General features: G+C 39.7%; 1 protein-coding gene across 2 annotated transcripts; it reads left to right on the forward strand.

Annotated features, from left to right (window-relative positions):
- The first annotated feature begins 2,804 nt into the window (after positions 1–2,804).
- Positions 2,805–8,211, forward strand: HMGN2 (high mobility group nucleosomal binding domain 2). 2 transcript variants are annotated; one of them, XM_058195722.1, is made up of 6 exons: positions 2,805–3,088; positions 5,245–5,289; positions 5,839–5,868; positions 6,026–6,076; positions 6,153–6,277; positions 7,335–8,211. In XM_058195722.1, exons 1-6 carry the CDS (start codon positions 3,074–3,076, stop codon positions 7,405–7,407), a joined length of 339 nt encoding a protein of 112 aa, XP_058051705.1. In that variant the 5' UTR covers positions 2,805–3,073; the 3' UTR covers positions 7,408–8,211. The 2 variants fall into 2 exon arrangements, with proteins under 2 accessions (XP_058051705.1, XP_058051706.1); XM_058195723.1 differs by having other exon boundaries at positions 6,182–6,277.
- Positions 8,212–10,839: the final 2,628 nt, after the last annotated feature.

Raw genomic sequence — 10,839 nt, forward strand, 5'->3', positions numbered from 1 at the left:
GTTTGTAAAGTGACCAGTCCAATAAGTTACTTCATTGAGCATTGATTCCTGTTGGGTATTTAGATGAACAGAGATAACTAAAAAGCAACTATTTTCATGTTTGATGCTAATTACTATGCAGCATTATAACTGCTGTATTGTGTTACAGTCCTATGGCCAGTCATCTGCATTATCCATTGAGCAGAAACTCCTAGATATCTATGTGAAAGTCTTGCATATGGCTTATTGTGGGCTGCAGTGCATGCTCCTCCACAACTCAGCAGACACATTGAGCTTATTTTTATGAATAAATTGACAATGAAATGTCAAGTTGAATCGTGAATGGAAATTTTATGTGCTCAATGAGCCAAAGACAAGATTCATACCCACTATGTAGATCCTGGGTGAACAATTTAGCTGATGACTGTTGTGGTCATACTAGACTTCTTGGTGCTAGTAGTGTTTCTCACTCTTGGTCACCTTATGTTGGCTGGGGAGTTCTGAGAGTTGAAGTTCACATATTTTCAAATGGCCAAGGTTGAGAAACGCTGCTCTAGAATTTAGGGCTAGATAATAAAAGCAACAGACCAACTCACAAGACTTTAAGCAAGATAATAGTGTTTTCTCCAACAGTTGTATCTAGAATTATATAAACTTGATTGTATAGAATGCAGATGGATTTAAAAAATTGAGACCGAGTACTTTTGGCACTTGTCACTTTAAAACCCTGTACTTTAAACTGCTTCAGTACTTTTTAAACGTAAAAGGATGTGTTCTAGCCATTAACTACAGCAACTAGAGGAACGCTTTTTCACTTTTACATGTTTAATTAATCCAATTTTTCTAATGTCTTTCACTCAGAGAAGGAAAAATCAAAGTATAAAAATTGTTGAATTTATTGAATTCATGCCCCACTATATCCAAAGAAGTCTCAACTAACAACAAATACAGCAAAATCATGATTTTAATCATCACATAGCATACTCTACCAACATAGATGATAAAAGAGTGAAATAAAAATGGCACAAGAACTTATTTTGGGAAGGTTGCAAAAATCCTCTGGAATAATTCAGTTTTTCATAGCTTTTAAAATATCACAAGTGAGGGGGCAAGTCTGATCTCCAATGGGAGGTCAATTCAAAGCAACAATGTGGCTACAGAGAAGCAGCACTAACTTGTCTTATTTTTCTTCATCTCCCACAAATATGGACTCATTAGCTGCTATTCCCTACAAAATCTGAAACGCCAGCCATTCATAGCTACGATCTAATCAAAATTATGTAACTCATTTGATAAAAGATCCTAGTCTCTGTTATTTTTAAAGAAAACCATCTAGCCAGGACTTATTTACTGTACCTGATTTGTTGTGGTCTTAAGAGAATGGCTGCACATTCTGTGGTAGTGAATGTTTTGCACGTGGCAGGCTAGTTTCAGTCCCTGGCAGGGACTGAAGAGGAAGAAACACCGCAGATATGTAAATTAGGCTCTTCCAACCTGGTACAATCCAGTTGGGTTGCAAAACAAAAGACCATCATCTTTCCAGAGTGATCAACCAGTTGCCTTTAGGCAACTCACACAGTCAACAAGAAGGGTAGAAGGTCAGCCATATTTTGTAATGCCAGTTGCCAAGAAATAATAAAAAGGAAATGCTAAGTTGGATGGCTGATCAAATGTAGTTGGTACGGTTCTGTTTTCAACTGTGTGAGAGGCGGGTCATGTTGGTAGTCCTTGTCTACTTCCAGGCGTGTTTTTTGACCTTGGAGTCCATGGGGATTGTGGTAGCACGACCGCATGGTGCTGAAAAGGACAGCTCCCCGCTCGACCCCACGAAAGAAGCGCCTCGGATTAAAAAAAGAAAAAAAGGTGGACCACCAGCCATTATGTCCCCTCCCCCCCATTTTTTTTTTTTTTTTTGGGGAGAGGCGCCTTCTTTCACGTGAAGCCTTTTTTTGCCGCCTGCTCCCGGCTGAGACCCTGGCACTTCGCAGCCACGGTTGAAAAGGAAGGGGGCGCTGTGGGTTGCGTTCCGCCGTGGCGAGGCAATGACCGCACCTTCCTCTTCCCCTTCCAGCGCAGGGAAGAGGCCACCATCTTCCCCCCCCCCGCGTCTTGCACCCAGATTCCTGTCAAACGGGGGTTTTAACGGTCGGGCGGAGGCGCTCTGGTCCGCAAGCCCACCGGGTCCTTTGCTCTGCGTCTCGGCTGGCCAGGTGCGCCAAGGAATTCCACCTTCCCCACTCGGTCCGCAAAGAGCCATTAGAACGCCCCCCCCCCAAAAAAACCCGGCAAGCTTCTGCTGGCTTGACCTGAGCCATGCGGCTCTCGGATCGTCGGCGGGGGGAGGTCGCCCGGTCTCCCGGGCCAGCCGAGAATGACTTGTGCGACGCATTCACACCCGGGGCCAGGCATGTTCTTATTTACCACGATGAAGGGGGCAGCCAGAGTGGCGTCGAAAGTCTTTTTAATTTTGCAATCAGTTCGCTAGATTTATACCTCACGAGTGGGGGTGGGGGGAGGGAATAACGGCTCCCCTGAGGGGAAAAAAATAACGTTTCTTTTCCATCTCTTTCGGCGTAGCGGGCGGTGAAGGGGGGGTGTTAGAAATACAGTTTTTGTTTTTATTCTACCTGTTCTCACTTTTCAAGAATGAAATCAATCTGAGGTCTACTTGCAGCAGGACCAAACGGCCGCTTTGGCGGAGATAAAAGGTTGGACGTTCAGTTGCGCGCGCGCGCGCGCTCTCTTCGCCTCCCCTCGCAGAACCCGCCCCGGCTGTCTGTCCCTCGCCACGTGACCCGCTCTGTCCAATGGTTGGTCGGGGCGGTGGGGATCCGGCTGGAACCGGTTGGGCCGCGTCCGGCTCTATATAAAACTTTATAAACACCCGATTCAAATTAGTGGGGTCGCGAGCGACACGAGCGAGCCTAACAAACGGAATCCCCTTTCCCCCCCTCCTTGTTTTTATTTTCCGTCCTCCCTCTCTGCGCGGCTTTCCCTCCCATACATCCGAGTTTCTCCTTCCTCCTAGAGACCTTGCCTTTCTCGTTTCAATCCGAGCCGCCTTCTCGCTCTCCCTCCCTCACGCGCCGCTGACATGCCCAAGAGAAAGGTACGTGAGCTGCGGCGAGGGAAAAGAAGGAAGAAAAAAAACCTAAAAACTTAAGGGCCCGGAGGCGAGAGGGGCGATGGGGAAGGAGAGGGGGGAAAAGAATTCGTGTACTCGGAAGGGAGGGATGCTTATGCGGGGGTGAGCTTTCAGAGCGGACGCCATTTTCTTTCTCTTCCTTCTCTACTCCCTCCCCGCACTCGATCGTTAGCTCGCTCCCTTTTCCTCCCCCTCCGCTTCGTTCGCCTTCGGGCGATTAACGGTCGGGAGACTAAGGGGGGAAGCGCGTGCGCGCGCGACAGAGACGGCTCCAACGGTCGTCTTCGGGACTTAAAAAAAAAGTGGGGATGGAGGAGGGGGCGGAGCTTAGGGAAAAGCGACCGTTAACCGCCGCGCATTTTTTGGGTGGCCTATGAAGGAAAGGCGGCGCGCGCGGGGGCAGGGGGGGGGTTTGGTTTGACTTCGCGAGCGAAGATACAGGCGAGAAAGCTCAGGGCCGGGCGGGGTAGTTGTGACAAGAGAGCGCGAGACGACCAAGCGCGCGCGCGCAGAGAAGCGCGAGAAAACGCTTTAATTATTGGCCGCCCCCTCGCTCGCGCGCTCGCCTCGCCCGCCAATCGGGAAGGGGCACGCGCCGACTTAGGCGCGGAGAGTGGAGAGTGGGGGGGGGAAGAAGAAGGGAGGGAAGTTGTCGAGCAGAGGAGGGGGGAAAAAAGCGGGGCGATCGGTTCGCCCTTTTTTTTTGTTTTGGCGGGAGGGCCGTTGACCGGAAGGAGACCCACATGCACCGTCCGTTGAAGGCGGCGGGAAACAGGAGGGCCCCTCGTTTCTCCTCCTTCGCCCGCTTAAATAATGAGGTTATGCCGCGTTTTTCTCTCCACCCTCACACACACACACACACACACACACACGTAAATTCAAAAAGGGCGGGAAAACCGTAAGAAGGACACTCCCGTTCCAAGGCCTCTTTTTTGAGATTGGAGATTAGCAAGGCCGCCTGATAAATGATGCCTCTTTTTGCCCTGCGCGTTCTGGGTTAAATCTTGCCCCTCACACCTGTTGTTCGAAAGACCGCATTTGCTGTTTAAAATGAAGGAAGCTTTGTAGGTTGCAGCCATTTGTTTTGGGAACGATAGCATCACCGCCAAGGAGTTCCTATTAACAGCACGCTCCTTGTTTTGACTTGTTTGCCTCATAGTTCGCATCTTTTCTTCTGCAAGAGGCATTCAGGGTTTCATTGCCTAGCTACATTCTGGGGAAGAGGCTGTCTGAGTTTAAAGTGGAGTGTGGTTGCAGAACTACTGTTAACGTAAAGAAAAGGCTGTGCAGTTCAGTGTGAGATTAGTTTCTGAAGTCTTTGCATTTGTAGGGACTAGGGGAAATGCTTCATTCTGTGAGATCAGAATTCCTGAAATAAATAACATCTTGGTGTTGCATGGATTTGGTTGAGGTCATGGTATTTTGAAATAAAAGCAGTCATTATATTGCCTAGAGTTGCTGTGTTGAGGAATAAAGAATAATGAAACTGAATAAGAGACATCTGTCAGTGCTGTTATCACACAACTCACAAGGTTGTGTAATGTACAGAAATGCAAAGTTGTGCTTGTCAGTATATGAAAACAAGATATTTTTGATTTTATTGGAATAATTCTAAACATGAGAAATTATTGGATTCTGGAACAGTTCTAAAAAAAAGTATGATGTTTCAGAAACTTCACTGCAAATAGTGTTTGGGTGCAAACAGTCAAGCTCTGAGAGCATCAAATGTACTCTTCCAAAATTTAGATGCTTGAGCCAAAACTCTAGTAACCAAAGGAATATCTACCTACCTGGTTGTGGCTTTTTTTTTTTTTTTTTTTTTGCTGCTTTTATTTCTTAAAGTGAGCTGATTACACTCTGCTATTAGAAAAAGCTCCGATTTACAACTGACAAGTACAGTAGTATCAGGTTATTAATTTAGGAATGTTTGAATTTGATATTATGTAGGAAAAATAGACAATTCAAATGGTTGTGAGGTTGTATGCAAATGTAAAGTATAAATGAATTACTCAAGAAATTAGTATGTAAATTTAGCTATCCATCAATTTGCTTTGTGGATTTATATTTAAATACAAAATAAATGTTAAGTTTTGTTTAACCATGTCTGAAATTTCTTGTAGGCTGAAGGGGATACCAAGGGTGATAAGGCCAAATCAAAGGATGAGGTAAGGGAAGGGGTATTTAGTTTTGTTATTTGTTCTTTAGTAAATATTTAATGTTGAGTTTTTTCATTAGTGTTCAACTTAATAGCCATTCATTTAATGAGCATTCATTACAGTGGCATTGGAAAAAGTGATTTACAACTTTTCCTCACACTTACAATTGACGCAGCATCTCCAGTCATGTGATCAAAATTTTGGTTCTTGGCAGCTGGCATGAATTTACAACAAATTGCAGCATCCTGGGGGTCATCTGATCACTAATTACAACTTTCTCAGCTGGCTTCCTGCAAGCAGCATCTATCAGGGAAGCTGGATTCATTTAGCAATCAGGTGATAAATGAATCTTAGCAAAAGTTGTAAAATTGGGGGTCACTTAACAACAGAAATTACTGTCTCAATTGTAAGCTGAGGAGGACTATCTGTATTATATTTTTGTAGCGTCAGTTCTAAGTCTAGGACTACCTGTGTTACACTTTTTAATATTCTAATAGATTACAAAGGAACCATGCTGATTCTAACAGGATTAACTTTTTTCTTTTTATCTTTAAATAGCCACAGCGGAGATCAGCAAGGTTATCTGCTGTAAGTATGTTTTATGATAAATTCTTTCAAGTGATGAATTAGTAAAAGTAAAAATATCTAAAGAACTCTTAAGAGCATATATTGGTGTCACAGATAGTTTTTATACACATCAAGTGCACAAATATTTCCAAAATATTAATTATACTTTTATTTTTAGAAACCTGCTCCTCCAAAGCCAGAACCCAAACCTAAAAAGGCAGCTCCAAAGGTAAATTCAACACTGTATGCAACTTGGATTTAAAATGTTTTACTTTCATAAAGTGAATTAATATATCAGCTCTTAGCGAACTTACTCTTGTTTCCCAATGATCAGAAAGCTGAAAAGGTACCCAAGGGAAAGAAGGGGAAAGCTGACGCAGGCAAGGATGGAAACAACCCTGCAGAAAATGGAGATGCCAAAACAGACCAGGTATATAATAACTATTAACACTTATGTTACTTTAGTGCTTAGAAATCAAACAAAAATGTATGCTTGTTTTAAAGAAGCAGGTAGTAATCATGTTTTTTGTTCATTTCCAGACAAATAATTTAAAGTAATATAAGCATTTGGGGTGCACAAATCAGAATAATTTGTATCAACAAGCCAGATAGAATCATTGGATCAGATCTTCAGTGTGAATCATCAGATTGAATCAGTAATTTTTATTTGGATTTACCAAATTATCTTGATATAGTTCAGAAAAAGAATAACAATATAGACATTGAGTCATTGTGTTGGTTCATAGAGTCAATCAAATCACCTTTCTCCAATTTATTTTTTCCATTTCCAAAAAGCATGAAGTCAGTGACTCCTGCAGAATAAAATTACTATGTGAAATAACATGTATCCAAAAAGAAACCACTACAATATTTAACAATAACCTCCCAATCAATGCTGTGTTTTAAGTAATCATATCCCCAATAAATCCTGAACCTTTCCTTAAATGGTCCAGTTTAAAAAAATATTTTAATTAATTGTAATTTAAAACAAACATGACATACAGATAGCAAAATGTTTTTTCCTTGACTTTCATGTTCAAAACTTCTAGTTCCACATTCGCCTATTTTAACTGTATCTTGTCATGTTTACAAAACATTACTGTAGGCTTATGTTGTAAATAATGTATGTTGTACTGGGAAATGTAAAGCAGTTAAAACTTAGCCATATTTACACATCAAAAGTAATTATTTTTTTTGATTTGGTGAGAAAATAGCACATTATTACAATATGCAGGTATGAATACAGACCACTACTAGTTCAGTAAATGCAAATAAAACAGTTGCAAGAGAATTTAGTGGTATAGTTCTAGAGATATTTGAAATAATTTAAAACTGATAAAATTATTTGTGTTGTTGCTTAAATTTATCTTTCCCATCAAGAGTACTTGATTATTGGCAATAACTGCATCTTACATGCAAACACTAACCCTTTGAACCGTACCTGCGCAACGTAAAATGCTCTCTGATGAACTACATTTCTTTTTCAGGCACAGAAAGCTGAAGGTGCTGGGGATGCCAAGTGAATTGTGTGAATTTTTGATAACTGTGTACTTCTGGTGACTGTACAGTTTGAAATACTATTTTTTATCAAGTTTTATAACAATGCAGAATTTTGTTTTACTTTTTTTTTTAAAGCTATGTTGTTAGCACACAGAACGCTTTGTTGTTGTGTTTTAGAGGGAGGAGAGGGGACAAGTGTCATTGACTCTGTTACTTAGAATCTGGGCTTTTAAAAGTCCCCCTTCAATTTTGCCAGAGGGAATCTTTATGGGCACAAAGAGAGGATTTCCTGATGCTGTCAATCTGTATTGGTTTTTGAAATGCTTCAGACAACACTGAAATTCCTAAAATGCCTGTTTTGAGAGAGAACATTAAAGCTGTACTTCTAATTTTAATTATTTCAGTGTCCTTTGCATTTATTACTTCTCTGAGTATCATGTGGCATTTGATACTTGCTATCATAAAACCAAATGCATTCTTACAGTATCAGGCAATCCAGATTTCTGGTGTCAAATACCGAGGGAAGAAGGGTGGCTTATAACTGAGCCACATTCCCTTCTTTATTGTGAATCTTCAGATTAAAAATTCTGCAGTTTTTGTTTTTTTCTTAAAGTCAGGGTAGGTTTGTGAAAAGTTGTTAAACAACATACTAAATGTGAAAGTGTCCACCCTCACTCTAAACTTTCCCTGTTCCAATTAATTGGATTTTATATAGTAACTTTACATTTTGGTAGTGCAAAGAAAAGGGGAGTTGGAATTTGTTGTAAAACATTGCGAATTGTAGCCCATGTCCTGCCTGAATACCATTGATTGATCGTTTTAAGAAATGTACCTTTAATAAAGCTGGATATTGTTTGGCTTTGACTGTTTTTTTTCCTCTTCTATTGTCTGTTCATTTCCTGCTGCTCTATTTTTCATCTTCATATGTTACAGCTTAAGTGTACAGTACATAGAGGGTTATCAGTACCTTCTTACAGATACACAAAGAATTTAAAAGTTCCAGAACATAGACTTCCATAGACAAACTAATATTTAATGCTGCTATCTTTCATTTTACATACATAGGTAGTAATAGTACAAATAATCCTTAAGTATTTATAGCAATAGTGAGAGGAATCTTAAATTTATGGAAAAATAGGGAATGGACAGTTGTTAACTGTCCATTAATACAAGATTGAAGTGCAAAAGTTGTATCACACAATTATAATTTAGTTTTGCTGATTTGTATTGCTACAATGCATTGTTTAAAACTTATTAGACAATAAGTTTTTAAAAACCCTTATACAGATAGTCCTTGACTTATGACAATTGAGCCCAAAAATTTCCATTGCTAAGCAAGGCAGTTGTTAAGTCAGTTTTGCCCCACTTTATGACCTGCAATCATCAAAACTACATGCCAGTTGCCAAGCATCCAAATTGATCAATAATCGTAAAAATCATAAGTCACTTTCTTTCAGTGTCGATGTAAGTTTGAATAGTCACTAAACAAATAGCTGTAAATCAAGGACTACTTGTAATGTAGAATTGCCTCTTCTAATCTTGCCCTCTTTTTACTGCCAGTGTGTTGATTCATAGCTTCCCAGATATTCTATTCTGAACCTAACATGGGTCTTAATCCTAAACATTCCATGCTTTGTAAATTTGAGAATTTTCTATTCTGAATTTATTTTCCTTTCATTAAGAGTAGCTATTTTAATGCTTCCATTCATTGAAAATTATGTATAGCTAACAGCCTTTTTCTACTTTCCAAGTGTGTTTACAGAACTGAATTTTGTGATAGTGCGGGTTCTTTAAAATAGTTACTGTTAAAGTGATTTAATAAGTTACGTTACTGTGCTTGTTCCTAGTGGATTGCTGTTATTCAAAACATCCTCTTTTCATACTGTTGTTGCTGGTAATCCTTGCATCAGGTTGATGAATTATCATTTATTAATTATCAATAGTGCTATATTAGTAGGGACAGTGAGGTGTATGTCACTGCTCAGCTATTTCTACCCAGCCCAATTGTGAGCATATACATTTATTCGTTCACTTATTTTCTTAGTGGATTATTAGAAAATCCTTATCCATTAAGTACTTAATCCAAGTTTATCTGGTGGTCATAGCATTATTTTCAACAGTTCAATAGTAAAATCAAGATCAAGTGCACAAGAACTATAGGTGTTATTTTTTAATCTGAGAACAGACATTGAAATTCAGACCTTTTTATCTTAGTTGTGCTTAGTACTTTTTATTCCTCATGTAGCAATTGCTGCAGTTTATTATTTAAAAAGTCTTGATGGTGGCCAGGACAGTGCAGTTGAATCCTGCCTGGTTTTTATACACATCAAAAAAATGTTTCACTATAGCCACTATCTTGACTTCTTTTTTTATCATACCTTGCAGATATCCTTGGATTGCTGCATTTAGTTTAGATCTTATTTGAACTTTGACCGACCAAAGTTTTCAAGAAAGTGCTGCATTTTCCAGCTATTTTCCTATTCTCGCCACGATTTTCTTAGTATCTTGCTCCCCATCATCACCACAGTTAAATCCAAATACAACAGACCACCCTTATCCCAATCTTCCAGAATAGCTACTACTGCCAGGCTTGAATTCAAGTTCAGCATGCCCAAACCCCCCCCCCCCCCGACCCTCTTCCATCTTCCTAGTCTTATCTCTGTGGGCCTTACCCCTGATATCTTCCGGCTTGGAGAGTTCCTGTTCAGAGGATGCATGTTCTGACTCCCTACCCACTTCACACATACACATTTTGGCTCGGGTGGACTGCTCAGCGTTCCCTATATTCATGTATGGAATGTTAGCACATTCCTTTGGAAAATAAACAGTCAATTGTTAAATAAAGTAGATTTCTGTTACTTTCTTTAGATTTTTGTATGTGAAGTGGAAGTTATAACGAATTTTCTGTACAAATCAAAGTAAGCACACTTTGTATCATACTTGATTAAATGTTACAATGCTACATAAATTGGGACCAATTTTTTTTTCAAAATTGTTTTTGTATTGCTTTGTTGACAAAACTTAACTGCTTATCAGAACTTTTATCTTTTTAAAGTAAAATGATGAAACAATTATATGGTAACAGCCTAAATAAAATGCCACTAATTGATCCAAACACAAATTAAGTACTTGTGTTAAATTCAGGACTGTGGATTCAAATTGCAGCTCTTGTGGAGACTATAATCTGTATGCTTCTATCTTTAATTGCAGTTACTTAAAATATATTATCTGGAATAGCAAGAGGGCCCTAAGTTGCACCCTTAAATATGCAGTAGGAAAATGAAGAAAGGATCAAGTAAATCCATTAGCAATTTTAACTGCAGAAGCTGAACAGCACAAAACTGGGTTTGGAGACATCTACTTTTTCAGATTTTACTTTTGCCACAAAATTATTTAGTAATTAAGATTACTGCATAAAATGGAGAAATAGTTTGAGGAAGTAGCATAAGACCGGCCAGGTATATTTTAGACTCAAGATTATTTAAAATGTTC

The sequence above is a fragment of the Ahaetulla prasina genome, chromosome 10 (assembly GCF_028640845.1).
Source record: "Ahaetulla prasina isolate Xishuangbanna chromosome 10, ASM2864084v1, whole genome shotgun sequence".
NCBI lineage: Eukaryota > Metazoa > Chordata > Lepidosauria > Squamata > Colubridae > Ahaetulla > Ahaetulla prasina.